This window comes from Podarcis tiliguerta, assembly GCF_965153285.1.
Source record: "Podarcis tiliguerta genome assembly, chromosome: 3".
In the NCBI taxonomy this organism is placed as follows: Eukaryota; Metazoa; Chordata; class Lepidosauria; order Squamata; family Lacertidae; genus Podarcis; species Podarcis tiliguerta.
In genome coordinates, this window is record NC_139536.1 from 80,061,596 (window position 1) to 80,084,213 (window position 22,618).

The following is a 22,618-nucleotide window of genomic DNA, read 5'->3' on the forward strand; positions in this document are numbered from 1 at the left end:
CAATACAATTGTTAACTTGGTACATTAAAGCTAGGAAGCTGTTGATTTTGCCAGTGAGTGTTGTTTTGAATGTTCGTTGTGCTTCACTTGGAGCTGGCTTGTTTTCACTAGTCATAGCTAAGATTAACCACAGTTTATGGTTTGAATGACACACTACAACAGAAGCAGAAGCTTCCAGTCTCCTTGCTGTTGTGCCAGAGAAGGAATGGGGAGGAGCATAGTGTGAGGTGGAAGGAAGGCTGGGCTCACCCTCTAATGCCAAACCGAAAGTGTGTGTACATACATGTGCAGAGACATATACATGCTTATGCCAGATGAAGATAATGTTCAATGCACCTGCAGAAGGGGGTGGATGGAAGCTAGAAATGGATTGATCACCATTTCCTATCCATGCCAGTTTTGAATGTGTTCATTTATAGGTCTGTTTTGTTCCACTTCCAAATTAATCTGCAACTTTATTTTTAAAGCTTGGCACAGAAATTGGTAATTTAAATACATAAATTGGAACACATTTTCTAACAAACTATGCCATTCTAAATGTATTTTCTCTTACTGTACACCAGGGTTTTCCAAACTTGGGTCTACAGCTGTTGTTGGACTACAGCTCCCATCACCCCTAGCTAGCAGGACCAGTGGTGAGGGATGATGGGAATTGTAGTCCAAAAAGAGTTGGAAACCAAAGTTTGGGAAACCCTGGTGTATACATTATGAAACATATTGAATATTAAAATACACATTTTGGGATTTCTTTGAGTTAAGAAGTACAAAATCTGAAGGATAATGTCAGGGTGGGTGTCAGAAGCAAGTCAGCAATAACTCACAAGGTGTCAGTGAAGTTAATTTTTTATTCAAAGAAACAAAAACAGCTCAGGCCTAGTGAGCACAGCAACTCTTTCCAGAAGATCTTACCCCAATGAAGCAGTTGTGAGCACAGAAGGTTTCCACCTTCCCACAGCAATCTAAGGCTCCTATTCCCCTGGGTCCTTCCCAAGCAATCTGAGACTCTGACTCCTTGTCAGTCTCTGCTTTGCTCTCTTCATACCTTTGTGGGTTCTGGGAAACCAGGGGAAGGGAAACTGGCCACAGCAGGAGAACGGAGACCCCCTGGATTCTTCAGCAGCCTGCCTAATCTCTGCCTCTTGGGCCCCCCTCCACTTCTCCAGCCTCCACTTCTGCCTCTGATTCTGGACTGCTCTGTGCCACAACCTCTTCCTGCTCACTAAACCTTGTTCTCTCTTCAGCTTCCGACACCTCCTCCTCCCAGTCTGCTCCCTCATCTCCCTCCGACCACTCATTGTTGTCCTACCACCACTCCCTGGGCTCTGAGCCTTCTCCCCCTGGGCATTCCTCCTATCGCTCCTCTGCATCCAGCCAGTCCATGACAGATAACTGTATTCCAATCTGCACATTAATCCAGGAGGTGCAGATCAAATAATTACTTTGAAATGCAGACCAAACAAAATTCCTGAGCATTCCTAGCAGAAGATGACTTTCCTGCTCTCCTCAGCAGCTTCATGTGTCCTCTTTCTTAGAGAAGGCCCCTTTCTCCATTTTTTTCACAAACTTCCCTTTTCCCTCAGCCCACCACCACAGCCCACACCATTTAGCATGGTCGCCAGTCCTTATGGTGACCCTTCAGATTAAACTCCCTTCAGATTAAACTTCCTTTAGATACCAGCACACTGGTATCTAAAGGAAAAGAAACTGAATAAGTTCAAAAGTCATTTTCAATAAATATGTATGCTGGAATTGTAGTACTAAAATTGATTCTGGTAGGGGAATGTCCCAACAGAATATTGTTAAATTAGGTGCAGTGATGAGCATCTGTGTTGCATTTGATTGACAGGCAGTTCTACAATTTTTTATGACAGGCATGCTTTCTACAATATTTGATTTAAGAGGAGTTGAAAATTTGTAGTGAAGCTTCACCCATGTTCTTCAATATAGCGCCATGGCCATTTATTTGGAAGTTTAAGAACATATTCTTATAAACATTGTATGCCCAGTTACTTACAGGATGCTAGCTGGAGCCTTGTGAAATGTTTTGTTGCTGTCAAATACAAATGCTTGTGTGAGTCTTTAAATATATATGAACAAACAAACAAACAAACAAACAAACAAACAAACACGAATCCTCTGGATTTCTTTGTCATTTTTAAAATTAGTGATAGACTCTCAGTGAGATAACAGAACCAATGGAGAGTGACAGAAGAATATCCACAAAACACTCTTTATTCACTATCATAACAAGAAGATCAGATGTTTCAGTAATATCAGTCAGAATGTACTTTGGACTGATAAGTTATTTAAAATTGTTCTAATGGATACTCAAAGATTTTTTGAAAAGCCGTTCCAGAGAAAAGTGCATCCTGGAAGGGCTATAAAGATTTATTCACAGTGAATGTTTCCCTCTTAGTAATGCAATTGCAGACATCATAAGGAGCCATGCTGATTGGACGGAGGCATGTGCTAGATTGGCCCTGTAAGTGCCTTTGCTCTGAAAATAGCAGCCATCGCTATTAATACTTAGTAAGGCTTCCCAGATGAATTAACATGTAGCGGTTTATAGCTAAGGAATTAATTTGCTTTTTGTATGAATATTTAACTTTTAAAAATGCTGATGTAATATATATGGGGCATTTACCAAGATCTATTGCAGCTTTCTTTAAAAAAAAAACAACCACCATAAAATGCTTTTCAAATTAAGTATGGCAGTAGAGATGGAAAAAGACTCAGGATGCAATTCACACTTACGATCCAGTACTTCCATATCCTGTTGATTTTAACTTGGATAGTTACATGCATACTTAAACCTCGCCCACTGAGATGAGTGGGATTTTGGCTTGATTGTGCTAACTTTTCTTAATTTTTTACTTTTACTATATGGAGCACTGGAAGGTGAAATACAGTTTTCTCACAGGCCAAACTTACAATGCATTGAAAATACAACTATGGGTTCCTAAAGCATTTTAATTAAATTTTAATATATTAAATACAAAATATATGGAACATTTATCAATGTGTTATTATTACACTGACTGTAAGAGTTAGTTTCCATTCATCCTTCGACACATTGTGAAAATTAATGCTGGAAGATACTTATTGTAGCTGGTATATTAGCCATACAACTTACACATAGTCTACCAACGTAAAGAGAGCTGATACTGTATATCTCTAGGCTTACATGTGTGATTTGTTTTGAACCGTTTCCTAACAACGCAGCCATTTTGCTTGTGATCAAATTAGTATCTGGGTCTTAGGCTTTGAAAGACAAATGCATTAATCCACTGAACCACTCGGTCACTCCGTCAGTGCTAATCAGGAAAAGGCATAGGCAATTGTCAAATGAAGCAAATATATGCATTTGACATCGGAAGCTGCTAATTTATTAGTATATTGTAGCTGTGTGATCTTTTACAAATGCTCATATGTCATCCAGCCAGTCTTGTAAAATTTATAGTCATGTATTCTGTCCATTCAGCAGAGCAGAAAATAAAGATGTAAGAGTAATTCTGATTTTATCTCCTATAATTTAGGTTAAGAACAAATTTACTGGGCTGGCGAGACATGAAACAAAGAGACAGATGCACATAACACAATAGCTTTTTGTAAACTTTGCTCATGTGTTTCAACCCACAAATGAAAATGCAGTGTTTTTCCCAAATCTGTTTTGTTATAGAACATATGATTAGGAAAAACAATTATCAGCTAATTTACAATTGTACTTGTATGACTTGTAAGAGTTGTAAGAAAAGCTGGAAACAATTTGTGCCTTAAATAAAGCTTCCATATTGCAGTCCACCAAATGTGGGCACCCTCATTTGCAACCCCCTCCTCTCCTGATTTCTCACTTGAATTCACCCCTTTCAAAGGTGCTTTATAAGAAAGAAACATTGTTGGCATTTCTTAGGTACTTTGCATGTAAGTATATATTTGAACCCTCAAAGGCTACATAAAAATTAAGACAATCATATGTCAGAAGTCTACAATCCTGTACACATTTTCCTGAGAGTAAGCCTTATTGTACAGAGTAGGCATTACTTCTTAGTAAATATGTACAGGACTATTTTTTGTTAATAAAGGAACTCTCAACTCATTTTCAGTGGCTGCAGCAGCATTCATAACCACCCCTTTCTTTTCTCATGCATAGAAATTGCTTGATATATATCTCACTGTATGTAGTTCGGTGCTTCCCTTTTTGTAGTGTTAACACTTTTAGGTAGCATTTTTTTAAAAAAATCTTTCATTCTCATACCACTGTAAAAATAAGTAGAGCTGCAATCCAACCCCATTTACCTGGGAGTGAGTCCATTGAATTAAGGACACTGTATAGACATTGTTAGGATTGTACTCTAAGTTACTAAATTTTATGCAGACTATCCTAAGGCCCTTTCAGAACATATTATTCTTCATTGGACACTTTTAAGATCGAAATATGAACTAAAATAGAGACCCATAAATGGGGGGTCTTTCCTTGCCCTTTTGGGAGGGAAGACAACTAGGTTCTTTTAACACCAATTGAAGACTTGGAAAAAATGTGAATTTTTACATTAATAGGACTTTTTCCTATGATGCAGTGACATGAGCTGCTAGAGGATACTAGGCAGGGGTGAAGCAAAGGTCGCCATTAATAAGCATCATTTATTTTTGTGCCTAGGAAGGTGCAATAGCAGTCCTGTGTGATACAGGGGCTCAGACCCAGACATTTAGACTATTGGCAGTTTCTGCAATTTAACCTGTTGCATCCCTAATCTGTGTGATGGAAATAAAACAGATTATCACAATAGGTAGGCGAAAGGGAGGCATTGTTTAGTTTCAGTGTTGACGTGATGCGCTCACATGACACCTTGTGGAAGCAAAACTGAAATCTGTATGTGGCTGTAAGGCATCGTCATGTATCTGAACACGGGATTTGTTCATTCTTGTTTTATGGGGCATCCATAAGATGTTTTCCTCCTGTGTTTTTCACTGCGCTTCTTCTGACTTTTGTGAGATTGTGGAAAATCTGTCTTGAAAAGGAAAAGAAAGGAACAATAACATAACACCTGTATAGATAGATAGATAATTCATAACACCATCCCTAAGTCCTTTCTTAGGGTGCTTTCAAATAGGGGCTTTATATTGCAGGTCATTGAGATATTTTTTTAAAAAATGTGTTGTTGCAGCATGTCAGATTTTCCTGGGAAAGGGGAAATCCTGATTAAATGGGGTAGGATTGAATATGGGCTGGCGTTTTAATGCTGATGATGTCATGTGGCTGCTGCAATGAATTTGCATGCATAAGGAACACCTGTCCCACAATAAATACCTGCCTTGAAGCATCAGGCAGCTTAACCCATCACCACTCCTTTCCAACCCAGGGACATTTTGTCACCCATTTTGGATGGCATTTATGGTTAATCTTTTACAAAGTGCTAAACAAAAAATAGGCATTGGTATCAAAGCTGAAACTGACCTTTAAGACTTTAGTCTTAAAATGCTTATATGGGGTTATGTCCCACTAGGGAAATAAAATGGAACCTGCTTCTGAGTAAACATATATTGGGTTGCACTTCCATAGGGACTGCCATTTTTCACCATCCTTCTCCCCAATAATTCTCTGCTATTTCTTATGGCGTTTTGCTGCCGTATGCAGCCTAAAGGACTTATACTACTAAGACTGCACATCGAGCTCTCATTTCTTCTCGAAACTTATTTTTTCTATTTGTTTGTTTGTTTGTTTTTATTTAACAAAATTTATATACTGCTTGATTGTAAAGAACCTCTGAGTGGTTTCCAGAAAAAAGTAAAACCTTAAAATTATCAGTAAAAACAGCTAACAACAGATATTTGAAAACATTCAAAAGATAGTTAAAATCAACAGTAAAACTAAGAACAGATTAAAGCACATGTCAGCATTCCATGTGTCTGGATACGCTTGGCTAAACAAAAATATTTGTTTATATTTTTGATATATTTTGTTGCTATAGTAAGGGCGCCTACCTGATGTGAATAAGCAAAGGAGATCTTACCTTTCTTCCATCATGGGATCAAAAAAGGGGGGGAATTTTTATGTATGAAGAGAGAATGAGGCAAGGCCACAAGGCTGTGCTCCAACAGGCAGTGAAGCCTATACAGTGGTACCTCGGGTTAAGTACTTAATTCGTTCCGGAGGTCCGTTCTTAACCTGAAGCTGTGCTTAACTTGAAGCACCACTTTAGCTAAAGGGGCCTCCTGCTGCCGCCGCGCCTCTGGAGCCCGATTTCTGTTCTTATCCTGAAGCAAATTTCTTAACCTGAAGCACTATTTCTGGGTTAGCGGAGTGTGTAACCTGAAGCGTATGTAACCCAAGGTACCACTGTATTTATCTGCCTCTGGAGAGAAAAGGAATAAAGCAGAAAGACTTTGAGCCACAGGAAAGGAGGTGGTTGGTTGAACCTCACTTCAGGATCCTTAGGACTGATTTAAATAATGAAATCTCTCCTGTGGAGAGGTTGCAGCCATGTCGAGAACAGGACTCAGAAGAATGGTAGAGGAATGTGCTTAGCCTAGCAGCAATGGTCTCAGTAGAAAGTATCTGCAATGTATCCCACAGGGAAGGTTGCTTGTTTTATGAGGAAACCTTGCAACAGATCTGCCTTAATAACATAAAGCAGCAATCGCAACTAGGGCTTGCTACATAGTTTCCAGTTAGTTCTTACAGAGTTTTATGGCGAACCACACCCAAGGAGGGGATTTTCTGTTACTGATCAAGATTATCTTTTTCTTAGAGACAGGCCATGCACAATGCATACAGTACCTCTTGATAAGATTTTTGTGATACATTTCTTACAAGTGCAGAGTTAACAGCACTATGATTGCAACAACAAAAATTTGAATATTAATATAAAACAGGGCAGGGATCTACTCAATTTGCTCTCTAAAACTAAAAGTGATGCAAGATAACAGCCAATAAATTTAGAAAAAAAGTTCTATTGCAAGAAACAAAGCAAAAAAAGGGAAAGGGTGTTATACCAGCATTGGCTGGTTCCTCAAAGTTCTCACTATAGCCTTTTGCCTCTGTTGTTTCAATGTTTCTCTACAGTTTATCCTGTACTGCCATAAATTTGTCAGTCTTTGTCAAGGATGGCTAACCCTTTACTGGACTGAGGGGCACATTTAGTCTTGGACAGTCCTCTGGGGGCACATCACAATAGCAAAGGTAGGGCCAAAAGCAGATGGAGCTGCTATACACGTAGGGTGGGATTTGATGAGTCCCATCAAGGGAAGTCTGTACAAGGACTTCTGCTTGCACAGTGAGGCTTCCCGGCTCTCCTCTCTCCATGTGTCCCTCAAACTCCTGCAATTGGCTCTTTTGTGAAATAAAGTGCTCTACTAAGTGCATCCCCAATGGAATGAAATACCAGCATCTAAGGACCTAGACTTTTACCTTAATTCCCTATACAGTGGTACCTCGGGTTAAGAACTTAATTCGTTCTGGAGCTCCGTTCTTAACCTGAAACTGTTCTTAACCTGAAGCACCACTTTAGCTAATGTGGCCTCCCGCTGCCGCCACGCGATTTCTGTTCTCATCCTGAAGCAAAGTTCTTAACCCGAGGTACTATTTCTGGGTCTGTAACCTGAAGCTTCTGTAACCTGAAGTGTCTGTAACCTAAGGTACCACTGTAGATTATATCTGGGATCTGCTTCTCCCCCCTCCAGAATGCAAATAGGATTTTTCAGTTCATTTCCTCATGGGAGGGATGTTTTAAACTTGTGCTGAAAGAGGGAAATGGGTGATAACATTTGTTCTATGATTTCTAAGAGTGGATTCTATGAGATAACTTGCTACTGGGGATGCAAGAAAGCAGCAGTTTCCCATTCTGACCTGTATTTGTCAAAGTCAGCTTTTTTTTCTATTCCACTACAGCATTTTTGTTTCTTCCAACTACTAGGTTGTTCATCTCGTTGTTTGCTATTTAACGTAAGTTTCATAATTTACGTAAACTTTTGTGTAATTTACATTCATTTCAATAAAAAGGAAGTGCCAAAACAAAATTTAAATAGTTATTCATCACATACCATTTCAAAAATCCACAAGAATGTGTGTGACCACAGATGAACATGCAAACTGCAGCCATTTTTTCAATCCTCCCCTTCATTTTTTGTCAGAATACTCTGACATCCCTACGTGATACCAATCCTATGTTTTTCAGTCTTTTGGGGTGGTATTCACTTACCAATGGTTCTTCATAGTTATTTTGTTCCATTTGCACCAGAGAATGTTTAGGGTTTTGTATTAAGTGATCCAATTCATAGGCATAAGGTAGAATCCCCAAAATCTTCAAATTCTCTTTTTTTATATATATGAAGTATTTTATTGCTTTTTCACATATACAGTGGTACCTCGGGTTAAGTACTTAATTCCTTCCGGAGGTCTGTTCTTAACCTGAAACTGTTCTTAACCTGAAGCACCACTTTAGCTAATGGGGCCTCCTGCTGCCGCCGCGCCGCCAGAGCATGATTTCTGTTCTCATCCTGAAGCGAAGTTCTTAACCTGAAGCACTATTTCTGCGTTAACAGAGTCTGTAACCTGAAGCGTATGTAACCTGAGGTACCACTGTAATAAACATAATTTAAAATAGCTTTTTTAAAAAGTCTTGATATGTTTCTATGCGAGATATAATCATTGCAATCAAACTTTTAAAAGGTGTTGGATATAGTAGCTGATAAGATATGGAACAGAAATATGAAATTATGTAGTGCTATCATTTTTACAGCTGTGGTTCTGCTGGACCAGAACAATTTGTAAGTTTCTGGTTCTTCTTAAGTCATTTTGGCTCATTGTCTGGGATAATGATGGAACACTTCCTTGTAATGTGGGTTTCTCAAAGCTTTATATCCACTGAATATTAATTTATCTTTGTTTTGTTTCTTGGTCCATCCCCCACCCCCAACAGTCGTATTTAAAACTTGGAATTAACTTGGAATTTGTACACTTTGCTGGGTGTTGCCTCTTGGTCTTGCATGTCTAAATATCCCCACGCTTAAGCTTAACTGGTCTGACAAGGGCTTGAAAATCAGAAATTTGTTAAGGAATCTCCCAAGTCTGTTTGTGTGAGGAGAAGGGTGAGCCATCTGTTGCTCTTTGCACTTCACATTCTGATTTTTGTGTGCAAAGAGCTTCAACCTTGTCTAATGGGACAAGAGAGATAGGCATTCAAAAAGAGGAGCACAGTACAGCACTGTGAACTGTGAATGCACATTGTCCTCTCTTTTTAAAAAAAGAAGAAGAATATGTTTGTGTGTCAGTAGCATAGCTTTGAATCAAACACTGCTATGCTTCAGACACTGTGGGACCTCTTGGCCACAGCCACGTTTTCCTCTCTTTACTCATGCAGGGGACTGAAGAGCCCTGCAGACACTTGTCTGAGGCAGGAGGAGGTTGTCCTGCTCAGCAGTAGGAAGTGGAAGGAGGTAGCAGAGGCAGCACGTGGAGCAGTCTAGCAAGGCACCTCCTCTCCTGTGGTCTGGCAAAAAGTATTGTTGCATATACCCCAATCCCTGGCAGTGGCAGATTCATGGGAGGCAGCACACACCTCAGGTTTGGTTTCCTTGGAATGATGGTCTCTGACGATGGTGGTGTCTTTGTGCAATATGTTTTTATTTATTTCTACATATTTGTATCAAGGGGACACGGGTGGTGTTGTGGTCTAAACCACAGAGCCTAGGGCTTGCTGATCAGAAGATCGGCGGTTCGAATCCCCGTGACGGGTGAGCGCCCGTTGTTTGGTCCCAGCTCCTGCCCATCTAGCAGTTCGAAAGCACATCATGTGCAAATAGATAAATAGGTACCAATCCGGTGGGAAGGTAGACGGCGTTTCCATGCGCTGCTCTGGTTCGCCAGAATCGGCTTAGTCATGCTGGCCACGTGATCCGGAAGCTGTCTGCAGACAAACACCAGCTCCCTCGGCCTATAGAGCGAGATGAGCACGCAACCCCAGAGTCGTCCGCAACTGAACCTAACGGTCAGGGGTACCTTTACCTTTTTTACATATTTGTATCATGCTGTAATGACAGTCTTTACTGCTAGGGGGCACATGAGGCACATGAACTGAGCCAAAACTTGGAATCTGACTTGCAGGAATTCACCTCAGAGCCCAAATGGGTCTCCTTAGGAGAAGAACGGGAAAGGGGAGGTGCTGTCATTTACCTGCTGAGGGGACTCTTCTCCCTCCCTCCCTTACTCCCTGGCACCAAGGGAGGTTTTCTTGGCAGGGGAGAGAGAGAAAGAGAAAAAAACGAAAGAGAAAAAGGGAGAGGAGAAATTTTGTTGTCCTTTTGCAGGGGGAGAGGGTGGTCTTGGGGTTGATGGGGAGATGCATCATTGTCCTTTTGGCAGGAAGCTGCGGATGGGGGAGACGGTCTGTGGAAGTTGGGGGGAGATGTGGCGACTCTTTTATAGGTTCAGAAGCTGAGGAAGGAAGAACATACTGTGGTCTTGGAGAGGGAAACAGAAATGGAGAAGGGAGATGGACCTGAGGGGAAACTAAGGCAGACGAATGGGGGATATTGTGGTTGTGGATAGGGAAACTAAGGCAAGAAGAAAGGGTTGGTGAGTAAGAGTGTGCAGGGGGGCACCCTGTATTACACATATATATTCATATACATTAACGCTCCCACAAATCTTGCTCCAGCATTGAGGGCCCTCCAAAGCCATGGCTTTGAATTCAGCGCAGAGGTCAAGCCAAGCCTCTGTGTCTCTTTCCAGCCCATTTCAAGACAAGTCTGGTCTGTTGTTCTCTTGGCGAGACACTTGCTGATGATGCCACCCACTGCTGATGTAGGGGGCAAGGCATGCCCTCCTTAGTCCACCTTCTGGAAGCTTCTTCAACTGGTAGTTTCTGGGTGGCAACCAATCACAAACCTACTTAACAGACTTGGCTGGATACCTTCACTTGACAAAGAGACTGGTTTCGCTACTTCAGCAGCCTCTTTTACTATTATTACTATTATTAAACATAATCCCATTTTACAAGCTGTCAACAACCAAAGTTAACATCTAGACCAGCCTTCCAGCCATAACGCTATTCACCTGCCCCCTCAACTGCCGCCTCTTGTCTGTTAATGCTGGGGCGTGTGGAATGTCTCCTCTCGTCTCAGGCAGGTAACACTGGGGCAATTTATTCTGCAACAGGAGGAAGGAGTGGAGGAGTTAGCAGTGCTCTGTCTTACTGCTTTTCAGTTTGATTGCTGTACTACAAACATATGCCTGTTCAAAAGCACATTCAGTGTGCATTAGCAGTCCTTATTTCAATATGGATCTATCCAAGCTTTTGCAAGATAGATCTGGATGAAATCTTGAATTATCCTGTTCCTGACCATTTTACCATTCTAACTCACAACCTATCAGAGCCCTTTTATATGTATCTCTCTTTCATGTTCACTATAAATTTACATCACTGAATTTGTGTACACAAAATTAAAATATGTTAATATTATAAATTTTAGGCCACCTTAGAACCCTTAACAGAAAAAAGTACAGTGGTACCTCAGGTTAAGTACTTAATTCGTTCCAGAGGTCTGTTCTTAACCTGAAACTGTTCTTAAGCTGAAGCACCACTTTAGCTAATGGGGCCTCCCGCTGCTGCTGCGCTGCCGGAGCACAATTTCTTTTTTCATCCTGAAGCAAAGTTCTTAACCCGATGTAATGTTCCTGGGTTAGCGGAGTCAGGTTAGCAGAGTAACCTGAAGCATATGTAACCTGAAGCATATGTAACCCGAGGTACCACTGTATATAAATTAGGGAGGTAAGAAGGCACCGCTTTCCATTCTGCCCCAGATCCCCACATGCAGCACTGCCTCTGTTCCGCTGCAGTTTGTCTTCCATACAAACTGCACTATTTGTTTCATTGTTCACCATAGCAATATTATGTCATCTGTGTCATAACGTTATTCCACCCCATTCATTTTAGTGTGAAGGAAACACAATGCAAACGGAGAGAAAACATGATCAATTATGTATTGCTTGCAGACTAAAATCAACCATGCCAGTTGTTCACTGGACTGAGTTCCATTTTGGACACAGGCTAAATAAACAATCACTGGCAATTTCTGCTCCCGTTTTTGTTTTTGTCAGAAATGTCCATGATCCCTAATATAAATAAAATAAAGAAAGGAAAGGCGCTCATTTATTTGCTTGCAGAAGCCAATAAAATAAAATAAAACCCAAGCTTCACTGCAAGGTCTCCATGGCATTCTGAATGCCTGTACTTTTTTTTTTTAATTTGCATAGTGCATCAATTTTATTGCACTTGACACAGGTGCAATTACAGAACTTTAACTATTTAACTCAAGCATCCCTCTGAGAAGGCGGAAGCAGATGCATATCAGAAATAGGTGAATACTAATTCATTCGGGCCCCAAGGGACTGCTGGAGCAGACATACTCTTGTTGCTTCCATTGCTTTGCATTTCTGTGGGGCGGGGTGTATTGATATCCTTTTGTTTTTCCTTTCATTTTATTATGTATTTTGTTTTCTCATTTTGTATTTTCCTGTTGTGAACTGCTCTGGGATCTTTGGATGAAGGGCGGTATGCAAATTTAATAAATAATAATAGTATTTTATGTCATTTTGTGCTGCTTGGGTTCCCACCCATGCCCACCCCACCTCTCAGCGCTGCCTCATTAAAGCAGCTGTTTCTTTATCCCTACTGGATGCAGTCAGCATGAATGTCCCTTTCTTTACTTTTAGTTTCAGAGTTATTAACAAATTTTGTCATTTTTATAGCAAGTCCAATGCCCAAGCGTTGTTCCACATCAGTTTTCTGTTTGTTCTTTTCAGCTGTTTTTCATGTTTCCCCATAGATTCCTCTCTTCTATGAAAAGCCCAATGGACCATAGTTTGGGGGTGGAGATGGGGAAAGCAATGCACATTGTTTGTGCTTTGAATTAGTCAATTACTTGTACTCAGTGTTGTTTTTTCAGGGGTTACACTTTCTAGGAAAAAAGGGCTGCTTGTACTGCAGACAGCTAGGGTATTTGGTGTTTATGTTTGCTTGTTTTTCATAAAATAAACACACACACACACACACACACACATATATGGCAATCAGATAAGAAACAGCTATTAGTTCACAACTGAGATATCTCTTGAGTTACTATACAGTGGTACCTTGGTTCTTGAACTTAATCCATTCCAGGAGTCCATTCGACTCCCGAAACCGTTAGCAAACCAAGACGTGGCTTCCCCTTGAGCGCAGGAAGCTCCTGCAGCCAATCGGAAGCTGCGTTTTGGTTTGCTAACGATTTCGGGAGTCGAACGGACTCCCGGAATGGATTAAGTTCAAGAATGTTCAGCTTCCAAAAAACATTCACAAACCAGAACACTCACTTGCGGGTTTGCGGTGTTCAGGAGCCAATTTGTTCGGCAGCTAAGCCATTTGAGAACCAAGGTACGACTGTACATACTTTTAGAAGGCACTGCCAGCCTTCAGCTATCTGGGGCTGATTCAGTTTGAATGATGCCTGCCCCTTCATCTGTCCTAGGGGCATGGTGGGGAGCGAGTATGCGCCTCCCCCCCCCCACAGCCCCAGTGAGACTGTCCCAGTTCCCATGAGGGGATTGCATACTTGACAGGATCAACATGCATAAATTCTAATGTGCAAGGGCCTCAATCATGTGGTGGATTGACATATTGGATTTTATACACCTACGCCTCATTTAAATGTTCTTACAGATACCGATAAAACATTTTTTAAAGGCTACAGATACCACAGCTATATTAAAAAACAACTATCAGCAGAATCAAAGTTAAGAAATAAGATGTGAAAGGTAACTGCCCGCCACCACCCTGTGAGCAGCCAAGGATTTCAGAGGAGGGATCTGTGGGTGAAGAAGGAAGGCACACTCTTGCTTCCTACCATGTGTGTGACCCATCTTGTGAAAATATGCTTTACGCTGACTAGCACTGCTTCTAAATATCAAGTATTCTTACTGTTTATTTTGACTGTGGGAAGCACAAGGCTGATGTTATCCAGCTGGAACTTTAAACAGTGTAATTTACTTTACAACTGGTAATAGAAACAGAAAGTGTTTTAACGACTTGTTTGGCTTAATTGTATATAGGCTCATTTTTACCATAATGTTATACAAGGTGTAACACTTTGAGCCTGCAGTTATACCAATGAACCTTATTTAACTGAAAGCTTTTTGCAAATTTAAATGAGAAAGCATGTTCTCAATAATTTCTTGTCTGTTTTTTCCTAGACAAGCGCGTTGATGACTGGCCCTTGATGCAGTCTCCATTTCCCACATTGGCTATAAGTACTCTTTACCTCCTCACTGTTTGGCTTGGTCCCAAATGGATGAAGACAAGGGAGCCTTTCCAGTTCCGCTCATTATTGATTTTTTACAACTTTGGAATGGTTCTACTTAACTTCTATATTTTCAAAGAGGTACCACTCTTTTTACATATATGATTTGCTATTTACAGTTCAGAATTTTGTAGTGGTTTTTATGTGTTGTGAAAAGCAAATGTGTCTTCAGGTGTATTTGAATCAAACTGTTGATTAATGTGTTTTACTCTTCATAAATTCTTTAATTTGCCACAAAATACCTTTGGGATCATTACATTGGCTTTTGTTTTTGTCTCTGTGTGTGATTTAACACTGGTATGATTTGACTTTGTATACATTAGGTTCTGCTGAAGGTTGCATTCATAAAAGCTAAGAAACTGAGCGGCAAACTATGCCACAATGTCATATCAGGAGAATAAATAGCTCTACAAATTCTTTAAATATGGCTCTCTAGGGTGTGGACAGAGCACTTATCTCTTGTCCTCAGCATTGAGCACAACAGTGCTAGGATTGGGAGACGGAACCTTGGCAGATTGCTGGGCCGGATTTGGGCCACTTTGAGTTTGCCTGGTAAGAAACCATCAACCAGTGCGTATCTCTTGAGTAGAGATGTTATATGCTGACAGGGTTTCAATTATGTCAGCAATTGTTCTGTAGCATTCTGCACTGACTGTAGTTTCCAGGTCAATCACAAGGAAGGCAATCCAAATTTGTGGCAATCCAAATTTGAAGTCACCAGTGCCTGAACTACTATGGTCAAGCTCTCCTGGTCCAGGAATGGACATAGCTGTTGTACAGAGCCTCTGTTTTGCCATGATTCAACTTCAGCTTATTTTCCCTCATCCATCCCACCAATGTGTCTTGGCACTGGTGCAGGGCCTCTCCTGATTCAAATAGAGTTGAGTGTTGTCAGCCTACTTGCTGACACCTTGTCCCCAAACTCCTAATTACTGTTCCCTGTGACTAAAAAAGGTAAAGGACCCCTGACAATTAAGTCCAGTCGCAGACGACTCTGGGGTTGGGGCACTCATCTCGCTTTACAGGCCGAGGGAGCCGGCGTTTGTCCGCAGAGAGTTTTTCCGGGTCATCTGGCCAGCATACCTAAGCCGCTTCTGGCGCAATGGAACACCGAAACCAGAGCAGCACACCGAAACGCCTGTGGCTACAGTACATATAAATTTGTAATTGCATTGGAGATAAAATAGTTCCAATGCTAATGCCAAAGTAATCTCTCAATGCTATTCTCTGGACTCAGTCCCATAGGTAAGACCAAAACCACTGTAGCAGAGTGACCCCAGTTCCCATTTCATAGAGGTGATTTAGGAGAATATCATGGTGAATGGTACTGAAAGCTGCATTGTCTCTGTAAAGGGTATCCTTCAGGGCAACCAAGGCAGACTCAGTCCTAGGTCTGAAACCAGACTTGCCTGAATCTAAATAATTGTTTTAGAAAATATAAAGAATGGATTAATAATGATCTAAGATGCAGAGAGAGATTCGCTTTGATTTGGAGAATGTTGAGCACCGTAAAAGGTTACACTTGCAGAATAACCTTTATAGTAGAATAGGAGAGCTGAAAAAAATTCTTATCAGGCAATCAATGTGCCCCTTTGTTTTCAAAATGGGAAGATGAGTCTAAAAAGCCCTGGACACAAATTTTCACAGCCCTTTAGTGGCTATGGTGGCTCATTTACCAGAAGTAATGTATTTAGTGTTAACTCTGGAAGTGTGTACTTAATTGTGACCAAACTAAGCCTCCTAGAACAAGTGCCTCCTGTGTCCCAGGCTTTTTAGACTTGTCCACCCAAGTACTATCTAAAACCAAAGGGGCGCATTGGTTGCCAGGTGTGAAATATATTGCCATTGTTTGCAGCTCTCCTACCCCACCATTTAACTCTGGGGAGACTCTCCCTCTTCCTTAGACTTTCCATCTTGCTGCTCTGCTGAGTTGAGTGCTCTGTATGCTTGTCCTAACACCTGGTACATGATGGGCTGAATTGGTGACATACTTACTTTAAAGCAATTTGTAACAGTTGAAATTAACAAGACAACTGTTTGATAGGACTGTGAATCCCAATGTCATTTCTTCTCCTCAAGATCATTATTGTAATACTGTACCTTCGGAAAATTAAATTGAAATATTTCAATAGCTATTATCTTTATTTTGGAGATTATCTCGACTGGGAGAAATTCTTCTTTAGGCTAGTTTTCAAAAGTCAGTTCTACAAATCCTCCCCAAAACTGTATTCAACGCTGTTGCAGTTCAACGATGAAGCAGAGAAATTTTGTAAATATAATCCCATCTGTTAATATTGGGTACAGAACCATAATCAAACACTTCATCCTTCCAACAGAAAAGCCAAATGGTTTTGTGGTCCAGCAAAGTTAAGATTATACCCGGCCCTGTATGGGAGCACTCTAAATTATGCGCAATCTATAAGCCACTTGTGGAAGTTTTATTGAAGAAAACTTGAATTGGAGATATTAAATAGCTAGCCAATAATGGAAGACAGGTGTCTTCAGAATTTCTATTTATTTAGGAGTTTGTTTTGTTGTTTTGCAGGCTTAGAGTTAGTTGACTGTGGTTTGATGCCTGAATGAGGGACGCTATGAAATGAGAAGTTAATTTTTTTAATTTGCCTTTTCGATTTGCACATAAAGGCCACAGGCCAGAACCCTGCCCTTCTGAAGAAGGGGTGGAGTAGCTTCTTATGAGACTCCAGTATGAATGATCCATAACACCTGCAATGCCACCCTCATGCCTAGTGCATCAGCTTGACAAACCAGTCACTTAAAGGCAAGACTGCACCTCACCTTGAGACACTAAGCTGCCTAGGCTTGCCTAGGCCCTGTGAGCAGCTCTCTCGTCTTGCTTTTGTTGAGTAATATGGATGCTAGGGACATGGAGAAGAAACAGGCTGCTGGAGGCTGTAAGGCGAGGTGTGTGAGGGCCTCAGTTGGAAGTGAATTGCAACATCACACTGGATATGAGGCTTTGGGCAGATCCATACCACACATTTAAAGCTCATGGCTTTCCCCAAAGAACCCTGGGAACTCTCGTTTGTTAAGGGGGCTGGGAGCTGTAGATCTGTGAGGGGAAACTAATAATTCCCAGGATTCCTTGGAAGAATTGGGGGGTTTAAATGTGCATTGAATGGTATTTAAATGTGCATCTGTCCTCAATAAGAAGGAACATATGATTAAACTGCAGGCCTTTTACAAGGCACTGTGACCCCTCTTTGTGCCAATTTGTAAAGAAATATTTATTTAAATTAAAGAAGTGATTGCTTTTATGAATAATCATTAACAAGCCTATGAAACATTAATTTGTGAATTTAACATTTTCAGCTACTTTTGGCATCAAAAGCTCGAGGATACAGCTATATCTGTCAGAGTGTGGATTATTCAGATAATGAATATGAAGTCAGGGTGAGTAGTAACTTACGTCCGTTGTGAAGTCTGCCATTTATAACTCAGCTTTTGAACGCTGGCACAGTATGCTAGTTTTCTGCTAGTTCTTTTTCTGTTGAGAACAAACTATTACTGATACAAAGCTGTCACAAAACACTTACTTTTTAAAGGACCATGTTACGTTTTACACAAAAAGTGCAGTAAATCTAGACTGGGGCCCTGTGCCAGTTTCCCACCAAAAATAATATCCCACACCTGTAAACAGCAACTTTGAAGAGGAGAGAAACAGCAACTCAGGGGACAATTTTCAGTGGGGCCCTGGATGTGGGCCTTGATGACTGGGCCTCTCACGGCTACTCTTCCATGGGAATAACAGTGTCTGGCTTAAGCATGCTAACATGTCGTTTCACCCAAAAATTCATGGTTTGTTGGTTTGTTTTGCTTAAAATCGTGTTACAATGTCTTAAGCATATCTATCATTCTCTGTATTTCCAATTCAAGTCATCCCATGCTTCCCAAAGCCAAAAAGACACAATTTACATACAAGAAGAAAGATTCAGCAAACTCAAGTTAGGTCTGAGGTTAGCTGATCCTCCAAAAAATCCTTAGGAGGGGGAAATCCCAAATGGGTAAACTCAAATACAGCTAGGCACCTTTCACAGATGAACTAAATGGGATTTGCTTTCTCCACTGTGTTTTTGTTTTGGGGCACCAATTCAGTGGTTTTGATAGGTGCCTCTTGGTTGGACACTGAGCAGTATGTTTGAGTGTCTCAGTGCTGGCATTGAAAAACTTCAGTCTTGTAGACCTATACCTCCGCCACCCTGAAATCCTTTGTAGTTGCTTCTGCTTCTTGAGAGGGGGATTTCTCGCTTGCTCTCTCTGCACACTTGTTCCCCTTCCTGCCTGGCTTCTCTGCCTCTTCTCTGAGCAAGAGGGTCTGATGCTGGTGCATGATGAGGCTGGTAGTGGTTTAGTGCCCAGGAACCTTCCCCCTGCTCAGCTCCTGCAGTGCAGGTCGATATCATAGCTGGATCCCTGCTAACTCAAACTCGTCTCAGACTATGGCTCTGCTGCTGCTCCCACTATGGAAGGGCCGTAGCTCAGTGGCTGAGCATCTGCTTTGCATGAAAAAGGTTGCAGGTTCAGTCCCCGACATCTCCAGGAAACCTGTAGCTGCTATGTAACTCTGCTGTTGCCTGCAGCAATAAAGGTGTATTTGAGTTTGGCATGGGGAAAACTGAAAACATCCAGTGCTGCTGCCAACACCTCTGCCCATTTCCCCACCCCTCCTTCTGAGTTACTGTCGGCGCCACATATGATCAAACGCAATAATGGATTATTATTACCTGTAGGGGTGTGGTTGTGTATGATGTTAACGATGGTGACAAATTACAGTGGTACCTCGGGATGCGAACGGGATCCATTCCGGAGCCCCGTTCACATCCTGAACAGAACATAAGACGCATCTGCGCGTGCACAGGTCGTGTTTCACTGCTTCTGCGCATGCGCGTGACGGCATTTTGACCGTCTGCACATGCGCAAGCGACGAAACCCAGAAGTAACGCACTCCGTTACTTCCGGGTCACCGCGGAGCACAACTCGAAAGCGCTCAACCTGAAGCGTATTTATCCCGAGGTATGACTGTACAGGTGTAGTATGTGGCTCTTAGTTGCTTATAGCAGTGAGTGTAAATATGCTAAGCTTAGCTATTGTTCTTGCATTTAGCAGACACTTGCTTTTTGGATGCACAAATTGCCAAGGCTCCATGTAGCACTTTGTAGGGTCCCTGCTTCAGTTCAGGGCACCTTGTACAAATCCAACTTCACCTTGGACAAGGCCAGAATCCTTCCCTTTTGGCTAAGGCATCATCACAGTCTTCTGCACACCCATAACACCTACTATAGATAAAAATCATATGACTACTTCATAGTAAGTTGTCTTCAATGACAGTTGTACACTCCTAGCTGAAACACATTTCCTTGCTAGGAAGTGCCAGCTCATGCTCGTCAGTGACTGCATGGTGACTGTTTCTGGGTTACCAGTTAATGGGCCCCAATTACCATTTATTTCTATACAATTTTTTTGTCCTGGTTGCGATATGAAGATGCTGCTGCAGGTTACTCCATAGAAAAAGGAAGACGCTTTAGGTTGCTTCATAAGAAGCTCTCCCAGGGATGCAGATTCAGATAAAGCTTCAAATGCAAATATTGTTTCACACCTAAGATCAGATGCTGATAATTCAGGCATTTTTAATCTCTTGTTTTCAACTCCTCTTTGGGTTTGTGTTGCCGTGGTGAAAATCTGCTGAACCATTGTAGGCAGCCAGTTGGCTTTAATACTAAGTCACAGAACACAAGTGTGAATCTGATCTTTAAAAATAATAACCAAAATTCTGCAGTAACAGCAAGCTGGACTGTGCTTTTGATGTAGATGTACAAATAATTTCTGTACATAACCTCTTGTAAACTGATTTCCAGTTATTTGTGTGAATCCATGAGAGACTGAAAGCTGGAAAACAGATTCAAAATGAGGAGTTCCAGTACTTAGTTATTTATAAATTAACTGTATCAGCTTCTACCAACTGCATTGTATTACATTTAGGGAGGCAACATTTGAGTTTTGTTTCAGCATGTTTTCACGGACCTTAATTCTAGTTGCTATTACATGAATCTACTGATAAAATCATGGGATTTAGCAATAATTTAGTTGCCTCCCTAAAACAAACGAATGACTAGAAGTTTCCTCTCTCCTGTTAATTCTAGTATGTCATACACAGAAGGAGAATTTCCACTTGGCCTCAGTTCAGAAAAACACCTACACTCAAGCACAGATAACTATCTTTGAGAAATACTATAGGCGCAATCAAGTAGCCTCTGCTGCTATGCAACATTCATTAAGAATTAAAATGAAGAATCTCTCTGCGGCATTGAATAGTCTCACATGGACCTTGCTCACACTTTAGAAAGGGTTTTAGGGAGTAGTAGACCAAAAATGGAACTGTCTTCACAGCAAAGACTTCTGTGAACACCGTAGGCTAAGGAACTTATGATGCTTTGATGTGTGTGTCATCTTTTCAGGCAGAATGTTCACAATATTGGTGATGGTGTGACATGTTCTATGGTGCTAAATATTTGGATTAAGGAAGATGTATGCTTGGATCAAGGATTATATTACTTGTATATTACAGATCTCTGTGTTGTGTTTGTTTTTTTAATATTGACTAAGTGTGATTAATTTTTCTAACTAAATTTTTGCAAATATTGAAATAACTAGGAAGCAAAGACTAGGAAATAATCATCCTTCTTTAACGTTTGTGTCGTGTGGCATTCTGACTCTAAAAGTTCAGCATCCTGCCTTATAATTAAGGGTGGTATTGTAATGCCCTGCCACAACCCAGCAGTGTTTCATTGCCTGGTTTGCACGTAATGCTAAAGCTAAGCTTGAATAAGCAAGTGTGCTGGTGCACAGTTAGAAAAACATACCCACATCGCTCCTCCTTTACTCCCGCCAGTGCCTCCCTGTCACTGGGAACCAACCCATAGACGCAAACCTAGGCTTGTGATTTATCTTCCCTAAACTACATTCAGTTAGCTAAGAACATGCCTTGGTTGCTACTGATGGTTTGTTTGGAGCAAGACAAACCGCAAGCCCGTGATTTCATGTAATGCTAAGCCAAACCATGGCTTAGCTCATGGTACCGCAGCAACAGCAGAAGCAAGGGAGGGTTGATGGCTACAATTTCCTAAGGGTGCCAACACACTTGCTTATTCACACTAAGCTATAGTTTGGCTTAGCATTAAGTGCAAACCAGCCAGTTTACACAGGCAAGTTAGTAAAACTGTGCTTCTCTGTGCACAAAAGTGCTCTGTGTTCATCTAGATCAAAGTGTATCTCTTTTCCTTAAAATGAAACAATACAAAAGAAGTTGTGCTCTGCAAATTCTGCTTACTGGTAGATTGTACTTTATTATTTTCCCCCCTTCTTGTCATTAGTCCCCCACCTCCCGGCAAACCCCACCACAAGCTATGTAGTACCCATTCAAAAAAGGCTAGTGCTGGCACTACTCAGGCATAGAACAAAGGAAGCAAAAACCTACTGTTAAAAGAACTCCCAGTGAAATCAGTTATCACAAACGTGAAGTTGACTCTGAAGTGCAAGGTATGAAGATCAGGGACCTCTCACTGACCCTTTAATCGTAGTTGTTAATGTAATCTTTCTATGCCATCTGGTGTCTTAACAGACTTAGATTTTACATGTATCAATGCTTGCTGGGACAGGGGAATAGTTAAACACATTTCTGAAATAATTCTGATATTTAGAACATTTTAGGCATTTTAGAATGTGTTATTACTGTCATTACTGTCTGTCAAACTAGCTTTTATTATAAGTTTATAGCACAATTCAAGAATTGTGTCCTACTTTTTTTGCTGCTGTTTCCAACAATGCAACTTGCCTGTTCTTAACCTACTACCACAGTGCAGAAAGCATAATACATGTAAAACTGTATGTTCTCATCTGTGTCAGTGATTGCGTCTCTGGCCTTGGGCAATCTTGCTAAATACTTTATCTCCCCTGCCCCCTCTCTCTTGCTCATATGAAAACTGAGATAATAATAGTTACATATATCCCCAGGTATAATGCTGGCTAAATTACAGTTTTTATTTCACTTTGGATCTCAGCAAAAAAAAAGCCCCACAAAAAACGTAAAGCAGATGACTTACAACGGGGTAGTAAAATAAAATCTGCATTTATTTAATGTTCTTGGACTGAAAGGTCTCAAGGTGTATTTGTAGAGCTGTGGGAAATCTAGGCATAAGCAGTCATGGGGAATTTAAATTATTTGGAGCTGGAAAATTAAAAGGAGTTAGGAAGTCTGTGGTCAGTTGCG

At 41.0% G+C, this 22,618-nt stretch overlaps 1 protein-coding gene across 1 annotated transcript in view; it reads left to right on the forward strand.

Moving 5' to 3' along the window:
* The window catches only part of ELOVL4 (ELOVL fatty acid elongase 4), a 45,171-nt gene that overhangs the window by 11,021 nt on the left and 11,532 nt on the right, over positions 1–22,618 (forward strand). Inside the window, exons 2-3 of the mRNA XM_083431216.1 lie at positions 14,228–14,415; positions 17,665–17,745. Of these exons, the coding sequence (XP_083287342.1) occupies positions 14,228–14,415; positions 17,665–17,745 (269 nt within the window). The remainder of the gene's footprint in view (positions 1–14,227; positions 14,416–17,664; positions 17,746–22,618) is intronic.